Source organism: Cydia strobilella, chromosome 24, assembly GCF_947568885.1.
Source record: "Cydia strobilella chromosome 24, ilCydStro3.1, whole genome shotgun sequence".
NCBI lineage: Eukaryota > Metazoa > Arthropoda > Insecta > Lepidoptera > Tortricidae > Cydia > Cydia strobilella.
The window spans coordinates 8,292,960-8,312,018 of record NC_086064.1 but is presented as its reverse complement, the minus strand read 5'-3'; the positions used below and the strand labels follow the sequence as shown (position 1 = coordinate 8,312,018).

Genomic DNA, 19,059 nt, shown 5'->3' with positions numbered 1-19,059 from the left:
CTGTTTCATACATTTTGGCTGGTCCATTTTCTATGGGAGGGTAAAATTTTTTTCGCGATTTCGTGGTTGCTCCCATAGTAAAAGTTGCTCAGTATAATCACAAAAACCTCCCTGGCAACGGGAATGCACTTATTTTTAAGCCACCCTGAAGTTTATTTACCTTCAGATAAATAGCTAAACGCACATATAAAACGGTTGTTTTAACATTTCTTAACCATCGTCTTCGGTTACCGCGATAGTTACTCATGAAATAAAACTATGAAAACGGATTATATCGCGTCTATTGAATTTATAATACATCCCGACGTTTCGAACTCTTTACAGCGTTCGTGGTCAACGGGTGACTGAGGAAAAATTACAAAAAAAAAAAAAAAATATTATATTATAGTTTTTTTTTTTTTTTTTTTTGTAATTTTTCCTCAGTCACCCGTTGACCACGAACGCTGTAAAGAGTTCGAAACGTCGGGATGTATTATAAATTCAATATACGCGATATAATCCGTTTTCATAGTTTTATTTCATTTCTTAACCATCTATAAAATTGTTATTACTGTTGTATACTTCCATAATTGCGTAGGACGCGTAATATCCTCACTAGCTCTAATCTCATAATTTTGTTATTTGTGACGACACCCTGTAACAAAAATGGTCTTATTAGAGTCAATTCATGCTAATATATATTATGGAATAGAATAGTTTTTATTCGTAAACACACAGACAATAGACACATTAAAAGAACACATAATCGTTTCATACTATTGGCAGTTTGGGCTGTTCTTCAATAAAAACCGACCAAGTGCGAGTCGGACTCGCGCACGAAGGGTACAATTACGCAAAAAACGGCAAAAAAATCACGTTTGTTGTATGGGAACCCCACTTAAATATTGATTTTATTCTGTTTTTAGTATTTGCTGTTATAGCGGCAACAGGAATACATCACCTGTGAAAATTTCAACTGCTATCCCGGTTCATAAGATACAGCCTGGTGACAGACAGACGGACAGCGGAGTCTTAGTAATAGGGTCCCGTTTTTACCCTTTGGGTACGGAACTCTAAAAACAGACTATGGTTCTGTGAGCTGTAGACAGCGAACCTACCATTTTGAAACAAATCCAAAAAGTAAATCGGCAGAAAATTCCATCTAGTGAGTGTTAGGACTGTTAGGGTCGGCAACGCGCATGTAACTCCTCTGCAGTTGCAGGCGTACATAGGCTACGGAGAATGCTTAACATCAGGCGGGCCGTGTGCTTGTTTGCCACCGAAGTAGTATTAAAAAAAAACTTCACGAGAATCGATTGATAAATATGGTTGATGAGAATTGAGAACAGTCGAACATACAAAAGCATTGTTGCCCAAGTTGAAACCGACACCTTCGCTTCGCTCGGTCAATTACATAGAACTCGACTTGTACATTCACCTGCAATAATATATTTTTCACCACACCAGCTGCTAAAGGCTTTTGATTGTTCAAAAACTGATAAGAAAGTTGCATTTTATCCACATGTGAGGAAAAGTGATCAAATGCAAATTTTGAGTTGTTTTCTTATGTTTTCTGGTAGAATTGACTTGTAGAATAATATATATTTAATAACCTTCATTTTGAATCGCTTTGTTTTTATTTTGTTTGATATTTTACAGTAAGTATTTTCCTTGTGTTGGTGTGGTGAAATCTATATATATATGTAATTTTTTTCTGAAAAAGGACTGAAAAATTAATTTGAAAAAGTTAAGTTAATTTGTGAGTTTGACCACGTGTCATGTGATCCCTATTTTGACTCAAGATGTCAAGCTGACCAAAAGGGCCCTCCACACTCATGCGCGAATCACGGCACGAAGCCGCGAACGCGAGTGTGGAGCCTAGTATATTATGTTACTCTTCAAAGGCCGCTCTTCTGTGGCGTAACTAGGGGGGGGGGGAGGGGGCAAGTGCCCCTGGCGCCATCCAAGGGGGGGCGCCAAAATGGGCAAAAGGCAGCAGCAGGGAAACTTTTGTCAGTCGTCAGGGGGCGCAAATTTGGTGACTGCCCCGGGCGCCATATCTTCTAGCTACGCCCCTGTACGCTCTACAAATAAGATCCGAGTCAGATTTTGCGGCCTTCGTTGTGTTGTGTATCATATACCTATATCAATGAGTTTCTTAGAATTGTTGTACGCGTCATTTCACAAGTCACTTTTCGGGGAAGGAAAAAATGGTAAGGCAACCGATAGAATTCCAAAAAGCTTTGCCTCCGTGGTAGAAGGTCAGATCAGATGGCAATGGCACGCTTTTGTAAAAAAACCGGCCAAGTGCGAGTCGGTCTCGCGCACCGAGTGTTCCGTACTTTTTAGTATTTGTTATAGCGGCAACAGGAATACATGTGTGAAAATTTCAACTGTCTAGCTATCACGGTTCATGAGATACAGCCTTTTTTTTTGTCGGAGTAGGAATGTACTTACGCACGGTGTGTGGGACTCGCCGCTCGTTTTCCCTCTCTTGGCGAGAGGGGGGGAGAATTGGCCCTACCCACTAAACCCACTCCGGCGTTTCACCCTCTTTGCCGTTCGTGAGGGCGCACTGGGATCGATAACATTCCACCACGGCGCCCTCCGGCATCCAACTCAACTCAATTCAACTGTCTAGCTATGACGGTTCATGAGATACAGCCTGGTGACAGACAGACAGACGGACAGCGGAGTCTTAGTAATAGGGTCCCGTTTTTACCCTTTGGGTACGGAACCCTAAAAAAGATGTGCCTACGCTAATTCTTGGGATTATGTTGCCGAGCGGATTTCCTAACAAAACTCCAACCCCGCTTTTAAACCCTTACGGGATTATTTCGGGTTTAAAAATTAGTGATGCCCCGAATAGTGGTTTTGGCCGAATACCGAATATTCGGTCCCTCTCTCGGCCGAAGCGCCGAATATTCGGCATGACATGACATTTTGAGTCACAATTATTATGAAAACTGTTCGCCAACAAAGCACAACGTTTGCTAAAATATATTTTTTGTTGAACAGAATTAATGAATGTAGTTAGAGCCAATCAAATCAGACCCATGATAAAAATAAAATATTTTGTAATCAACAATTGCACAAAAAAGGGTCTTCGTATTTTACAACTTTCCAAGAATACATTTTAAATATTAAATACCTAGTTTTTGGTTATTTTTATTATGTAAGTTTTCTTTTTAGGTAGGTGCAACAGATATTCGGCATTCGGCCAAATAGTAGGCAACATTCGGCTGAATACCGAATGGTTGCCGAATATTCGTGGCATCTCTAATAAAAACTATTCTGTATCCTTCCCCACAACAAACTATCTCCATACCAAATTTCATCTAATTCAGTTCAGTAGTTATTTATTCCTCATACAAACTTCCATGTAACACATATTGTAACATTTTAAATAAAATTTGGTCGTACCCCTTCAAATTATGGAAGAGCGGGGCCTTCTGCCACAAGTATATTTTATACTTAAAAGAAGGTTCCAACCCTATTGCCATTTAAATGCACATTGTAAACCAAATAAATTATTTTTCTTTTTTTTTTTTTCTTTTTTTTTTCATGTAACACAGTATATTGACAATGTCACACCACAAGTTATGAAGGCTGGAAACATTAGAGCCTCGATTTCAGACGTGACATGGCCGAGGTCAGACCTCAAATAGCACCGCAGCATACGTGCTAAATAGCCATTGCGCCATTCAGACAAACAAATCTTGTTTGTTTATATCGAAAAACGATTAATTTAATTACCTTAACCTTCATGAAATAAAACTATGAAAACGGATTATATCGCGTATATTGAATTTATAATACATCCCGACGTTTCGAACTCTTTACAGCGTTCGTGGTCAACGGGTGACTGAGGAAAAATTACAAAGTGCAAAAATACCCACATACTAAAATAATGAACAATCATAGACTACAAACTTTAAGGCTGGTTGTACATGCAAAATCGGTTCATAAGGCTAGTTATACATTATAATTATTTACGCGATATAATCCGTTTTCATAGTTTTATTTCATGAGTAACTATCGCGGTAACCGAAGACAATATTACCTTAACCTTCGTCAAAATTGTCTATCGTGAAAAATATTGACTGACTAAAAATTGGCCAAGTGCGAGTCGGACTCGCGGCTGAAGGGTTCCGTAAACTTTGTAATTACAATAGGCTGTGTCTGTAATTAGTTTATGTAGCTTCAGATACCATAGTTAAAAAATATGACGAATTTAAGTTTTTCATACAAAACTTGTGTTTGCTCTATTTCGTTTGTGTTATAAACCTCATGTCAAAGTTTCATTACAATCCAATACGTAGTTTTAAAATGAGAGCAGAACTACGTTTGTATGGGAAGGTGCAATTCGGCCGAGCTTGCCGGGGACTCTTAAGAAATGAACGAATAATCCAATCTAATACGATTTTCTGCGTTTACGCCATTTTACAATTACAATGGTCCGTGTAACGTGATTTCATACATTTTTTTCATGGTTAAGTCGCAAATGGACGGCCGCGTGAAATCACCTTTCCATACAAACGTAGTCCTCATTTTCCTCTCTGGATATTGACAAAATTGAGAATATTTTCACACAATTTGATGTATTTTAATCACAACTGAAGGGTACACGGAAAGAACATGTCTAGTCACTTTAGTAACATTTTGAGTAATCGCGGTTTTAATATTTGGAACCATGTCAAAATGTATGGTAATTCCGTGACCAAGTCTTTTTTACAAAAAAAAATTTGTGTTACATATATGTGGTAGCAAAAGATATAACTAATAGTTCATTAAGAGCTCTACATTTTGAGATAATAATCTAATTTTCCGAAAAAAGTGACTAGATATGTTCCTTCCGTGTACCCTCAACTACGTTTGTTTTTTTTAACCGACTTCAAGATTTCAAAGGTTTTTTTTTTTTTTTTTTAAATGTTTGTTACTCCATAACTCCGTCATTTCTGGACCGATTTTGAAAATTCTTTTTTTGATTGTAAGTATATACATACAGATTGGTCCCGTTTTTGTCAAAAAGCAGTTCTGATGATGAGATCCATGAGGAATCGAGGGAACTCCTAAAATGTTAAAGGCATACATATAGTGATTTTAGTATTTTCATCAACAAATCAAGCAGTTACATTTAAAAAAGTGACATTTGATGAAGTGGAACTGCTGATGATGATCAGAACGGAACTCTTCAATGACGCATAGTTCACGTTTGGCGATTTGTCCTCTTCGTTATGTTTGTTAAGCAAGTTAGGTTTTCAAGAAACATTTTTGTCAAGCTCGAGTTCTGATGATGGGATCCATGAGGAATCGAGGGAACTCCTCAAATATGAAAGGCATACATATAGTGATTTTTGTATTTTTATAAACAAATCCAGCACTTCCATTTTAAAAAGTGTCATTTGATGAAGTGGAACTGCTGATGATGATCAGAATGGAACTCTTTAATGACGCATAGTTTACGTTTGGCGATTTGTCCACTTCTTTATGTTTGTTAAGCAACTTAAGTTTTTAAGACATATTTTTGTCAAGCTCGAGTTCTGATGATGAGACCCACGAGGAACCGAGGGAACTCCTCAAATGTGAAAGGCATACATATAGTGATTTCTGTATTTTCATCAACAAATCCAGCATTTACATTTAAAAAAGTGACATTTGATGAAATGGAACTGCTGATGATGATCAGAATGGAACTATTCAATGACACATAGTTCACGTTTGGCGATTTGTTCTCTTCCTTAAGGACCCAAACCCAAACTTGGACCCGGACTCGGACCCGGACCCGGGTCTGAACATGGACCCCAACTCGGACCCGGACCCGGACCGAACTCTGACCCAAACTTGGACCCGGACTCGGATCCGGACCCAGACCCGGACCCGGAAATGCTACTAGAAAAGTGGGTTAGGTGGGTGGGTGGGTTTTGAACTGCGATTCTCACAGAACAGAACTGCTATCAGAAAAGTAGGTTAGGTTAGGTTAGAGCTGTGACCCTTACAGAAACGAAATGCTACCAGAAAAGTAGGTTAGGTTAGGTTAGAACTGCGACCCTTACAAAAACGAAATGCTACTAGAAAAGAGGGTCGGTTTACCTCCTTTTCTACATAATTATACTTATACTTATTTCTAGCCAGTGAATCGCTATCTGAAGGTTGTCTGGAAGAGATCGCTTTTTAGCGATAAGTCCGCCTGTTGTTACCTACTCACTTATGTCCTGTCATTGTTTGTAACATGTATTTTTCTTTGTAGTGCACAATAAAGTATTTTATTATTATTATTATTATTATTTGTATCTCCTTGGATATCACGGGCCTATGCATCCCGGTCTTTTGATAGGCTTGCGTGGGGATATAAATCCAACACGTAGAGGCCCCTTGGAGAGCTTTAATGTCATGTAGAACGCCTGCTGGAACCCGTTCACAGGCGCAACAATGGACACCCATGAACCGGTCGCAGCAGGCATTGGGACTATTGTAGAAAAAGTGAACAGTATACCGGTCTATGGATTGAAGTTTGGGTGGACAATGAGACTGGGCTATTGTAAAGAAGTCCGGAAACCTGCCATAACAATGTTAAAACACGTTATCGAGGCAGGTGGTGACTTGCCGCTGACTAGATGGGCCCCTGAAACTGCCGTCGTGAAGACGACCAGGAGCAACACCGGTGTGAGCGGCTCAGGGGTGTCGAGAGGTGTGCGCCGCTTTCTACCCAGTGACTGTTAACAGCCACTGTGCCAACTCGCGTCTTATGCATCTTTCACTTCCACCCCTGGAGCATATAGCTCTTACGACTCCCCTCTGGACGGCCAATGAAGGCAAGCCAGAGCTGAGAGTCCTGCGGGTCCCCTTGGGGTCCACTCCGACCGACGAAGACACGCCGGAGACGGAGACCCTGACCGACTCTCTGGAGCACTCGGGTCCGTGGGGTCGTCACTCCCCAACAGCTCGCCACAAGCTGCCCTGCGGGCTTATTATTATTATTAATTAGGCAAAAGATGCTGTCTTTTTCATTTCATTGTCTGGAATCTAAGAATGCTTTCAGCGGCATCCCCCATTGAAGTCGGTTTTTTTTTTCTTAAAAATTATTTCGAATTATTATTACACATGTATAGTTAGGAGCAATTTTAAATTTGTATGTAATTTATTATTCGCTCCTAACTTCACCACATATTATAAAACAGTCGCTTCCTGCTGTCTGGATGGATGTCTGTCCCTATGTATGCTTAGATCTTTAAAACTACGCAACGGATTTTGATGCAGTTTTTTAAATAGATAGAGTGATTCAAGAGGAAGGTTTATATGTATAATACACCAGCATTGCACCCGTGCGAAGCCGGGGCGGGTCGCTAGTTAGTAATAATTAATAATATAAAATCGAAAAATGAAAACGAAGGGGCTGTGGTATATGTATATACATCAAATTGTGTAAACATACTTTCTCTATGTTAATATCCAGAGAGGAAAATGAGGACTACGTATGTATGGAGAAGCGGCCGTCCCCTTTCCTCTTAATACGATTGCCTGTGTTACACGATTTCATAATTTTTTTTCATGGTTAATTGTGTTAATACGCTTTTCCTACGTGACTGCTTAGTACAAAAATTAAAAACCGTACCGTACCATTATGCAAAAGACGGCAAAAAAAAATATCGCCAAAGTCGGACTCGCGCACCGAGGGTTTCGTACTTTTTAGTATTTTTTGTTATAGCGGCAACAGAAACATTTGTGAAAATTTCAACTGTCTAGCTATCACGGTTCATGAGATACAGCCTGGTGACAGACAGACAGACGGACAGGCGGACAGACGGACAGCGGAGTCTTAGTAATAGGGTCCCGTTCTTACCCTTTGGGTACGGAACCCTAAAATCACGTTTGTTGTATGTGAGCCCCACTTAAATATTTATATTATTCTGTTTTTGATATTTGTTGTTATAGCGGCAATAGAAATACATTATCTGTGAAAATTTCAACTGTCTAGCTATCACGGTTCATGAGATACAGCCTGGTAACAGATGGACAGTGGAGTCTTAGTAATAGGGTCCCGTTTTTACCCTTTGGGTACGGAACCCTAAAAATTAGCAACAAACAGTACCTATTTTGGATAATCAACTTTCTGACCAACACAAATATGTCCACAACTTTTAAACTTCGTAATAAAATTTCACCTTTAGCTATACCTATAAATATGTTTCAGTTTATGGTGTACTAGCGACGCACCCTGGCTTCGCATGGGTAGTTCCAACTAATTTACACAAAAACTTTACAAATTATACATATAAACCTTCCTCTTGAATCACTCTTATCTATTAAAAAAACCGCATCAAAATCCGTTGCGTAGTTTTTGATTACGCTAGCATACATAGAGACAGACAAACAGATAGCGGAAAACGACTTTGTTTTATACTATGTAGTGATGTTAAAACATTCAAGGCCCCAACTGTTAAACCTAATAAACAAACACTATGTAGGTATATTAGAAGCTCGATATCTTGGTAACGCAATTAAATTTTCGGCCAAAAAGTTGATTAACTCATTTCTCAAATATGTGATTGATTGTAAACGACGTCGTAATATCCTTGAATCCATCTTTGATCCGTGCAATATAATGACACCGACACGCACTCGAGTCACTCGACCTTAGACTAAAACATACATTGCATAATTTCCCATTTCACGGCTTCTTCAGTTAAATTTACACTAATTTATTATTTTATTTTAAGAGGATAGTGGGCAAAACATCTCGGATCCCCGAAAGACCTCCCCGAGGTCCTACTCAACATCAAAGGTTTGACAGGATTCCTCGAGTTGCGGAAAATCGCCCGAAATACAATACAATATAAGAGGATAGTGGAAGACGTTGCCGGACTCCAGCCGGGCTAGCACATGATTGGCGCGAGAGTATCTCACCGCGACATAGACTATCCGTCCCCCTTTAATTCATACGGTTAGTAAAAGACGGGTAGTCTATCTCGCGGCGAGATACTGTCGCGTCAATCATGTGCTCGGCCTACAGGACGAGAGATGGACCTTACAAGCGACAGCCTGAAAAGGTCCAGACGGGAAAAGAAAACGAAGACGGCCATTGGCACGCTGGGCTGACGACATAGTTAAGGAGGCGGGGGCCATGCGTATGGGAGGCCCAAGACCGAGAGAGGTGGAAAATTCTGGAAGAGGCCTAAACCTCATAAGAGGGTTCTTGATTCTTTACATACAAATTAGGTTTAATCCTAGACTAAGTTTGCAAATAATTTTATATTTATGTTGCTACCCAGAAATAAAAGCCTTTTTTTTGTGGACTTGATTGTATAAACCATAGCTATTCCGCTTACTTCTAACTTTTTTCGATTTTTTGGCTATTATAAAAATTGGGACGAAAAACAAATTCCACGCGAAATTTTAAAAAGAAGAGGCATAGCTTAGCTGTGTGTAATAATACATCAAATAGCATTAAAATATTTATTATAACGTCAATATCCAGGGAGGAAAATGGGAACTACGTTAGTTTGGGGAAGCATTGTCCACTATAGTCTTAAATGTTATCGAAATAGTATGTACTCTATATTTAAATCATAGGATGTCCGCATTGCGCACATACTATTTTATAAACATACTTCTTTTATCAGTAAGTCATGTTTGTATACCACTTGCGGCGCATATGTTACACACAGACTATAATAATATACACATTGTAGTGCTAACGAAAATATTTTTTATACTGACATCGGTGGCAAAAAAGCTTACGGTACGCCTGATGGTAAGCAGTCTCCGTAGCCTATGGACGCCTGCAACTCCAGAGGTCCTACATGCGCGTTGCCGACTCCTAATAAAGCTTGCGCAAACCGGTGGAGCGCAGCGCAGAACACCGGGGAGGATTTACTCCGCGCAGCGCACACTGGCGAGTAAAATCCCGCGATACCGCGAGCGCCCGCCGCCGGCGCACCAGGGAGCACTCCGGCGCAGGCCGGGGGATGCCGCGGCATGCCGCCGCCTACCGCCGCGTGTGCTCTATCAAAAGGGATTAGTGACTAGTGTACACTGCACGAGTTCTCCCCCGTCGTCCCGGCGTAACCCCAGCGCACACCAGGGGATGCCACCCCCACCGCCGCGTGTACTCTATCAAAAGGGATTTAGCCGATAGGGACTATTAGGGTCGGTTGCACCAAACTGTTTGTCATCGTTAAAGAGTTCGCTAAATTTTATTGTATGGAAAGGTTTCATAGTAAACCGCCGCGGCGCGCCGGGTGACGTTGATCAATCTGTCAAGTGCGGACGGTGCAATTGGCACTTAGTGCTAGAGGTTTCCCCTGTCGTCCTGGCGCACTAGGGAGGCCTCGGCGCATACCGGGGGATGCCGTGGCACGCTCCTCTATCATGCTCCTCGATGCCGCGGAGTAACAATCATCCGTGATGCTCCGAGGTCTCAGAGTAATTAAGTAAATGTAATTGGAATAGGAGAGAATATACATTGATTTTAAAGTGATCTACGCTGCGCTCCGCCGGTATGCGCAGGCCTGAACACTCCGACCCTCGGCCTCGTTGAGCTCTGGCAACCTTACTCACCGGCAGGAACACAACACTGTGAGTAGGGTCTAGTGTTATTTACTATTTGTGGTATATCAATATCACCATTGAGCGCTTTTGTACAGGATGTCCAGTAGCAATTTCGAAAGAAAGGAAGGGCCCCGGGGCCCTTAAGTCCTATAAGGCCTACTTACAGAACAAATTTTTGAATTATGATTTTTAGGGTTCCGTACCCAAAGGGTAAAAACGGGACCCTATTACTAAGACTCCGCTGTCCGTCTGTCTGTCACCACTGTCACCAGGCTGTGTCTCACGAACCGTAATGATGTACTTCTGTTGCCTCTATAACAACAAATACTAAAAAGTACGGAACCCTCGGTGCGCGAGTCCGACTCACACTTGGCCGGTTTTTAGTATTTGTTGTTATAGAGGCAACAGAAATACATCATCTGTGAACATTTCAACTGTCTAGCTATTACGGTTCGTGAGATACAGCCTGGTGACAGACAGACGGACAGCGGAGTCTTAGTAATAGGGTCCCGTTTTTACCCTTTGGGTACGAAAGTCTAAAAACAGAGTAAAATGAACATACAACATACGTGATTCTTTTTACCGTTTTTTTTGCGTAATGGTAATGGTACGGAACATTTATTTTATTTTGAAAAGTAGGTAATTTTACACAAAGTGTGGGCTTGATGTTAGTCTTAAATATGTTATAAACTTAATTTGAAAAACTTACTTCTATGAAGTCTGGCTGCCCTGTGCCCTGATGCTGCTCGACCGCGACAGCCTTTTCCCGATAGTCTGAACATGGAACCCAATCTCCAGCAGCGCGTCATGGTCCAATATCTTCCTCCCGTCAAACAAGTATGCTGGTTTCATCATCACATCAAATATCTTCTTATAATCCAACTCTTTAAACTCGTCCCATTCTGTGCAAAGCACTATAGCATGTGCTCCCGTGACCGCTGAATACGCTGAGTCATGAATTTCAACATTCTTCTTTACCGATTCAGGCTCAGACGTTACAGATGGATGCGTTAGTTCATATAACATCTGTTCTTTCTCTACTTTCGGATCGTAGATGTGCAGTTTGGCTCCCTCGTCTAATAATGTCTTAGAAACAAGTATAGCAGGAGACTCTCTAGTGTCACCGGTGTTTTTCTTAAATGAGAAGCCAAGTATAGCTATTTTTTTATCCGAAACTGTATTAAAGAGTGATTCAATAACTTTCCGAGTGAATCTGGTCTTTTGGTAATCATTTAAGCTGATAACTTGCTGCCAATAAGCAGCTACTTCTGGTAAGTTTAAACATTCACATAAATAGATTAGATTGAGGATGTCTTTTTGGAAGCAGCTGCCTCCGAAGCCGACGGAGGCTTCTAGGAACTTGGGACCGATTCTAGAGTCTCTACCGACAGCCCTGGCTACCTCTGACACATCAGCCCCGGTAGCTTCGCAGACGGCTGTCAGAGAATTGATACTAGAGATTCTTTGAGCAAGAAAAGCATTAGCGGCTAGTTTAGAGAGCTCGGAACTCCAAGTGTTGGTTGTCAGAATGTTCTTAGCAGGTATCCAATGCTCGTACACCCAGCAGAGCTCCTGCACAGCTCTCTGTCCTTCCGGTGTGTCTTCACCACCGATCAGGACTCGGTCCGCTTCTACCAAGTCAACTATAGCCGTACCTTCAGCCAGGAACTCCGGATTAGACAATATTTGGTAGTTGACACCAGGTTTAGTGTTCGCGCGCAATATTTTCATTATGATCTCGGCAGCTTTAACCGGTACAGTGCTTTTTTCGACCACTATCTTGTTACTAGTGGCTATATCGGCGATCATACGTGCAGCGCCTTCTATATACTTCAAATCCGCGGCGCGACCTTTTCCATTACCGATAGTCTTCGTAGGAGTGTTGACAGAGATGAATATTAGATCGGCTTCCTGGATACTGGTCGCGATGTCCGTAGAAAAGAATAGATTCCGCCCCCTGCATTCTTTCACGACATCGTCTAACCCGGGCTCATAAATCGGTAATTTCTCCGAATTCCACTGGTTTATACGATCTATACTTTTATCGCACACAGTCACTTGGATGTCCGGGCACTTTAGAGCAATAACACTGCAGGTAGGCCCGCCGACGTACCCCGCTCCCAAACAGCAAATCTTTTTAATCACCATTTTAATTCACACGACAGTTTCAAGCGAAATTCTATCACAAAATAATCCTTAATCGCGTATATTAATTGATTACGCGATTACTTCCCGCTAATTAATTTAAAATGCAATTTATCGTGTTTCAAGATAGGATTTAAGCTTTGATGGGCCGATCGTGATTTCCTGGTCGTGGCACTCACGCCACGGTGGACGTGTGAGTAATTGTGCCAGCCACGCGGAGGCTACCTCGGTATTATTACTGCAATTCTTTAATACATTAGGTCTACAATCTATCGATGGGTGCACTTCGCGGAAATGATGAATTGATGACCTCGGTGCGCGGTGCGGCAAGACATCTGCTGAAGCAACACAACGGCGCTATTAAGATCAATTTACATCGCTGCCCTAGAATAAAGATAAAAAATGTTAAGCAAAACTCTGCTGTCAATAAAAGCAATACAGTTCAAAATCGTTTGACATGTAAGTATAGAAAAAATTGTTAGTAATGGAAAGTAGCGTCTACTCGAACGTTATGCATTAGATGTCATTGACATTTGCTCGGTGTTGTCACTAATATTTTTTGGTATATTTCATGATTTTAATAATGACCTTTCAGCAAATGTAAAAAATAACTTCAGTATTATGAAATAGTAGGCGCAAGCTAGCAAGGGTAAATAAATGCACTAAAACGATTGAGTGTACAATGTTACCAGATCATGGTTACATGTTTGTGTTAATTTGTGTGCAAAGCGCAACCCAGTATGAACTCAGAATTGGTTCCTGCTAATCCAGCCATAACCAATAATTTAACTAGCTCTTAAGACAACAGGATTCTCTATCTTGCAATTTAGTTATAAGGTGGGCCGTATGCTTGTTTACCACCGACGTAGTATTAAAAAAAAGTAAATAAAATGAAAAATACTGGTGCAACAAAACATTCAATGTATTAGTTAAAGGAAAAGACAGATTGAACTTAAACGATTTTAATATTGATATCTTATGTACATTGGTTAAGAAGTAATGAATTATAGCCGATCAAATAAGTTTGTAAGTAGAAAAAGGCGCGAAATTCATATGGGCCGATAACCCTTCGCGCCTACATTTATTTAAATTTGCTGCTTTTTTCTAGTGACGGAAATTGCTTGACAGAGTATACCTAATGCCTCAATAATCACCAGGTGGGTGGAAAGTTCGTTCATCAGACTTAGTTCAATATTTAGTTCAATCGTTAATTATAGGTATTAAATAAAAGTTTAAAATAGATTTTCACATAGCTAAGCGAAATTATCTAAGCCAGAAAATAAAAATAGTTACATTATTAAAGCATCCTAGAAAGTGATTAATGTGGAGAACACAGATTATTAACTAGTTACTTCGTGTGGAGACTGGAGACTTTAACATAAGGACGCCAATTCACGTATCCAGATACGTTGCCTTTGCATTTATTTGGTAGCTCGGATAGCTCGAATATGCAAGTGATAGAGGCAGATAACGAAACCTCGATTTTAAGCCCTAGGATCACGTCTTAAGTTTTTGAGCTTTTCTAATGAATACTTTCGAAATTGGTTTTCTTAAGCTGGTCACATCGACCTGTCAACCTAATTGAGGCGTTTTTTTACCCTCATAACCGTTCACGCAGACGTTTTTATGAAGACTAACCTAAATAGAAAAAACCGGCCAAGTGCGAGTCGGACTCGCGCACCGAGGGTTCCGTAATTTTTAGTATTTGTTGTTATAGCGGCAACAGAAATACTTCATCTGTGAAAATTTCAACTGTCTAGCTATCACGGTTCATGAGATACAGCCTGGTGACAGACGGACAGCGGAGTCTTAGTAATAGGGTCCCGTTTTTACCCTTTGGGTACGGAACCCTAAAAGTACTAGCACAAAAAAGTGCGGATGCTAAAAAAAAGTATAAACATATGTTCGTGATTTTTTCTCTCGAGCTTTGGCTCGCTGAAGGCGTCAAGATTGATAAAGTTTTTGGCTTAACAGTAATCACGAAACAAAGTTAGACCTTTCATCTAGCATCTTTCTCTGTCACTCTAATTACACCTTAATTGAAGTAAGAGAAAGATGCCCGCAATTTGCGAACTTTCGCGGTAGATTCTGGAGCCTAGATTTAGTTCGGCATACTCCAAGTTGATCAATTTGCCGTTAGATGGCGTTGTACTTACTACAAACTAGCGAACGGGTTTCTTCCCTGCAGTATATGATACATCCGATATAGCCCTTCAGTGTTATGGTTGTCCTGCCGATTATAATAATCGGTAATCAGTATTGTATGACAAATTGTATGAAATTCGCACTATGGTGCTATTTTTGCAACGATCGCAGACTTAATCTGGCGATCGTACAATTCGTACATATTAACAAAAACAACAGTTTCAAAGGTTATGAAAAGATTCAAGATTCAATAGGGTATAGTTTGTCAAAGGACTGTCTCATTTCAAACATAGAGAGAGAGAATCATACTATCTTTGTCTTACAGTAGTACTAACTTTATCATTATCATGCGAACGGCTAAGGACTGGAATTCACTTCCTGCAAATCTATTCCCAGTCCACTATAACTTGGATCTTAAAAAATCGAGAATGAATAGACATCTTTTAGGTAAGCATGATCCACCCTAGACTGCATCGGGACTTAGCATCAGGTGAGATTGCGGTCAAATGCTTGCCTTTTTGTAATAAAAAAAATCACCCAAAAAAAAGATACTTTTTTTTTGTTCTTATTTACTGCCAATTTGGTTTGACCAACTATATTTGACTACTAGTATCTGCTTTTTATCTAGAAAAAGTTATACTCGAATAGATGGCGCCACACCTTTGGCCTATACTCGGGTAGATGGCGTTGGCGACACCGTTTGATATTTAACAATTTTAACACATATCAGTGAAATGGGTCAAATTCATGTGGCGTTCTAAAAAAGATAATCAAAAAACAAATATCCATATATGTATACATTTTTTGATATTGTTATACATTTTAATTTAATGTGTCGATAGATGGCAGTAAATTTACTGTGACAATAATTCTCTATACTATCTATTCTCTTTGATACAACTATGTTACCGTGCCGGCTATTTTACTCATAATGACAACTTTGTTACTTAAAAAATATATATATAAAATATTTTTACAGTACATATGGTGCTACTTTCTCGCACTAGTGCGTAAAGTGCACTTTTTGTGCATATGTCGAAAGTTTAAAGGGCCATATGTACTGTAAAACGTTGTTCGATACTCGTTCGAATAGGTAATTCGCAACTCGTGCCGATTTAAAACACTCCCTGCGGTCGAGTTATAATTTATCGCCACTCGTTTCGAAATTCCTCTTTTCCGCACTTGTATCGAACATAACTATTACTTTGGTTTCAAGGTATCGTTAGTTCAGCATTAAAATATCCTTAATATTGATATATACAATTTTTAAAAAATCTTACAAATATATAAACCTGCAGTAAGTAGAATGACCCTATTTCGGATAAAATTTGATTGGCATACGTCTGAGGCAAAATAAAACACAAATTAAGGGCAGTTATTTATTAAAAATGTTAAAATCACGCGAGATCCGGCGCCCACAGCTTGAAGGTCCGGTCGTATGAGCACGTCGCTATGTACTTGTTGTCATAGGATATGTCGCCCGACATCACCTGTAACAATAAATGTGGTATTTTCTATAAAAAGGGTCCTTATTGTCGATGGCGCTTGCGCCATTATAAACGATGCTCCGATATAAATACAATGCCGCGCGACGCTGTGCGGCGTAAGCGCCATCGACAATAAGGTCCCTTATCATAGAAAATGCCCCAAATAAATAAATATTAAAGGACATTCTTATACAGATCGACTAAGTCCCACGGTAAGCCCAAGGACGCGCACGAAGGGTTCCATACCATTACGCAAAAAACGGCAAAAAATCACGTTGTATGGGAGCCCCACTTAAATATTTATTTTATTCTGTTTTTAGTATTTGTTGTTATAGCGGCAACAGAAATACATCTCTGAAAATTTCAACTGTAGTTATCACGGTTCATGAGATACAGCCTGGTGACAGACGGACAGACAGACAGCGGAGTCTTAGTCTTAGTAATAGGGTAACATTTTTAGGATTCCGTACCCAAAGGGTAAAAACGGAACCCTATTACTGATACTCCGCTGTCTGTCCGTCTGTCACCAGGCTGTATTTCATGAACCGTGATAGTTTAGTTTATTTATCACATGTATACAATTTTCACACAGGTAAAATATACGTACATTTCAGCTTGTACTACTTGTCGTATAATGATCGTTTTTTTTTTGTAATAATAATAATAAGAATTAGAATTGAACATCAGTATAAATCATAGAGTAACTTATACTAGAGCGGTACTGTCATAGTAAATTTTGTAACCCCAGTAAATTCACTGCCATCTGTTGACACACTTTAAAACTAAAAATAAATATTTTTTAAAATACGATAAAATGTATTTAGATATGGATAAATGATTTTTTTAATTTGCATTAATTATTTTTATGATTTTGACCCATGTTCTTTCACTGATATGCGTTAATATTGTTAAATAACAAACGAAACCGTCAACGCCATCTATACGACAGTTGGCCAAAGCTAGTAGCGCCCTCTGAACGAGAATCAAATTTTCTTGATTTTCGAGGCACGTTTTTCCTTAGACTGTATCCATCTATTACGGAGTTATATCTATCTTTGGTATAAATGAAGTTACAATTAATATTTTAGATTGCCGCTATAACAACAAATACTAAAAACAGAAAAATAAATATTTAATTGGGGCTCCCATACAACAAACGTCATTTTTTGCCGTTTTTTGCGTAATGGTACGAAACCTTTCGTGCGCGAGTACGACTCGCACTTGACCGGTTTTTACCCTTTGGGTACGTAACTAATAGTACCTTGTTGTCGTGTCCGGCGAGCGAGCGGAGGGGATGCCAGGCCGGGTTGGACCACAGCTTTGCGCTCTTGTCGTATGAGGTCGTCATAAGGAAGTGACCGTGGCTCTTTTGGTATCGCACGTCTGAAAAAAAAAAGAATAATTGTTATAAACAAATTACAAATTTTAAGGCCCTAAAAGATTTCATTAAAATCTGACATTTTGAAAGACAAGGTCCACCGTAGGACAGTTAACAGTGTGGGCGATGCCGATGCTACTAACAGGCGTGTCTCACTTCGCGATTACGTCGCGTCGCTACAAGTACCTGCGGCCGCCTCAATTTTGAGGTTTTGCCATAGTAATTGCCGCGCACCGCTATGGAACGGACGCCTGCACGCGCTTGCGCCGCCTTGCGCGTAGTAGTAGCGTTTTTTTAGGGAGTGAATCTTCTGTACCTAGTACTATTATATATTCTGTGCTAAATTAAACATTTATATTGGCCGCAAAGTGACGTCAGCGACGTCATAATGACGTATAAATGCTGTTAGGGGTAGAATAAAAGTAAATACGAGTATAGTTACCGCTTAGAAGATGTGTATGTGCCGCTATAGTGTACACGCAAGATCTCTTCCTTAGGTCCCATATTTTCGCCTGCAAATAAAAAAAAAGAAACTTGAGTCATTTCTTCAAATTCTATGAAAATATGACGTTTAATACACTTCTGTATTGGTTACTTTCGAAGAAGGAGTCCCTGATAATATTATTATTAACACGTTCGCGGACGGTAAGTGACGTCACGATCGGACACGAATGCTATAGCAGTCGCGTATTTTTTAGGGTTCCGTAGCCAAATGGCAAAAAACGGAACCCTTACGGATTCGTCATGTCTGTCTCTGTCTGTCTGTCCGTCCGTATGTCACAGCCACTTTTTTCCGAAACTATAAGAACTATACTGTTGAAGCTTGGGTAAGTAAATTTATTTTATGAACCGCATTAAGATTTTCACACAAAAATAGAAAAAAAACCAATAAATTTTGGGGGTTCCCCATATTTACAACTAAAACTCCAAAAATTTTTTTTATCTACCCATACGTGTGGGGTTCATTTTTTTCTAAACTGAATAGTTTGCGCGAGAGACACTTCCAAAGTGGTAAAATGTGTCCCCCCCCCCCTGTAACTTCTAAAATAAGAGAATGATAAAACTAAAAAAAATATATGAAGTACATTACCATGCAAACTTATACACAATTATTCTCTTTGGTTTCTATTTTAGGGTTCCGTACCCAAAGGGTAAAAACGGGACCCTATTACTAAGACTCCGCTGTCCGTCTGTCACAAGGCTGTATCTCATAAACCGTGATAGCTAGACAGTTGAAATTTTCACAGATGATGTATTTCTGTTGCCGCTATAACAACAAATACTAAAAAGTACGGAACCCTCTGTGGGCGAGTCCGACTCGCACTTAGCCAGTTTTTTTAACAATTCATAACGGTGTCCAACATGTAAATGCGG

At 39.9% G+C, this 19,059-nt stretch overlaps 2 protein-coding genes across 2 annotated transcripts in view; both read right to left on the bottom strand.

The window, feature by feature from the left end:
* Positions 1–496: 496 nt before the first annotated feature.
* LOC134751999 (UDP-glucose 6-dehydrogenase) lies at positions 497–12,990 on the bottom strand. Its single transcript, XM_063687549.1, has 2 exons — positions 11,240–12,990; positions 497–634 (listed from the first exon to the last, which is right to left on the bottom strand). Exon 1 carries the CDS (start codon positions 12,676–12,678, stop codon positions 11,242–11,244), a length of 1,437 nt encoding a protein of 478 aa, XP_063543619.1. The 5' UTR covers positions 12,679–12,990; the 3' UTR covers positions 497–634; positions 11,240–11,241.
* A 3,195-nt stretch (positions 12,991–16,185) lies between these two features.
* Positions 16,186–19,059, bottom strand: part of LOC134751996 (U4/U6 small nuclear ribonucleoprotein Prp4) — a 29,892-nt gene continuing 27,018 nt past the window's right edge. Inside the window, exons 12-14 of the mRNA XM_063687545.1 lie at positions 18,128–18,197; positions 17,569–17,690; positions 16,186–16,310 (exon numbers count right to left, since the gene is read on the bottom strand). Of these exons, the coding sequence (XP_063543615.1) occupies positions 16,218–16,310; positions 17,569–17,690; positions 18,128–18,197 (285 nt within the window). The 3' untranslated portion in view covers positions 16,186–16,217. The remainder of the gene's footprint in view (positions 16,311–17,568; positions 17,691–18,127; positions 18,198–19,059) is intronic.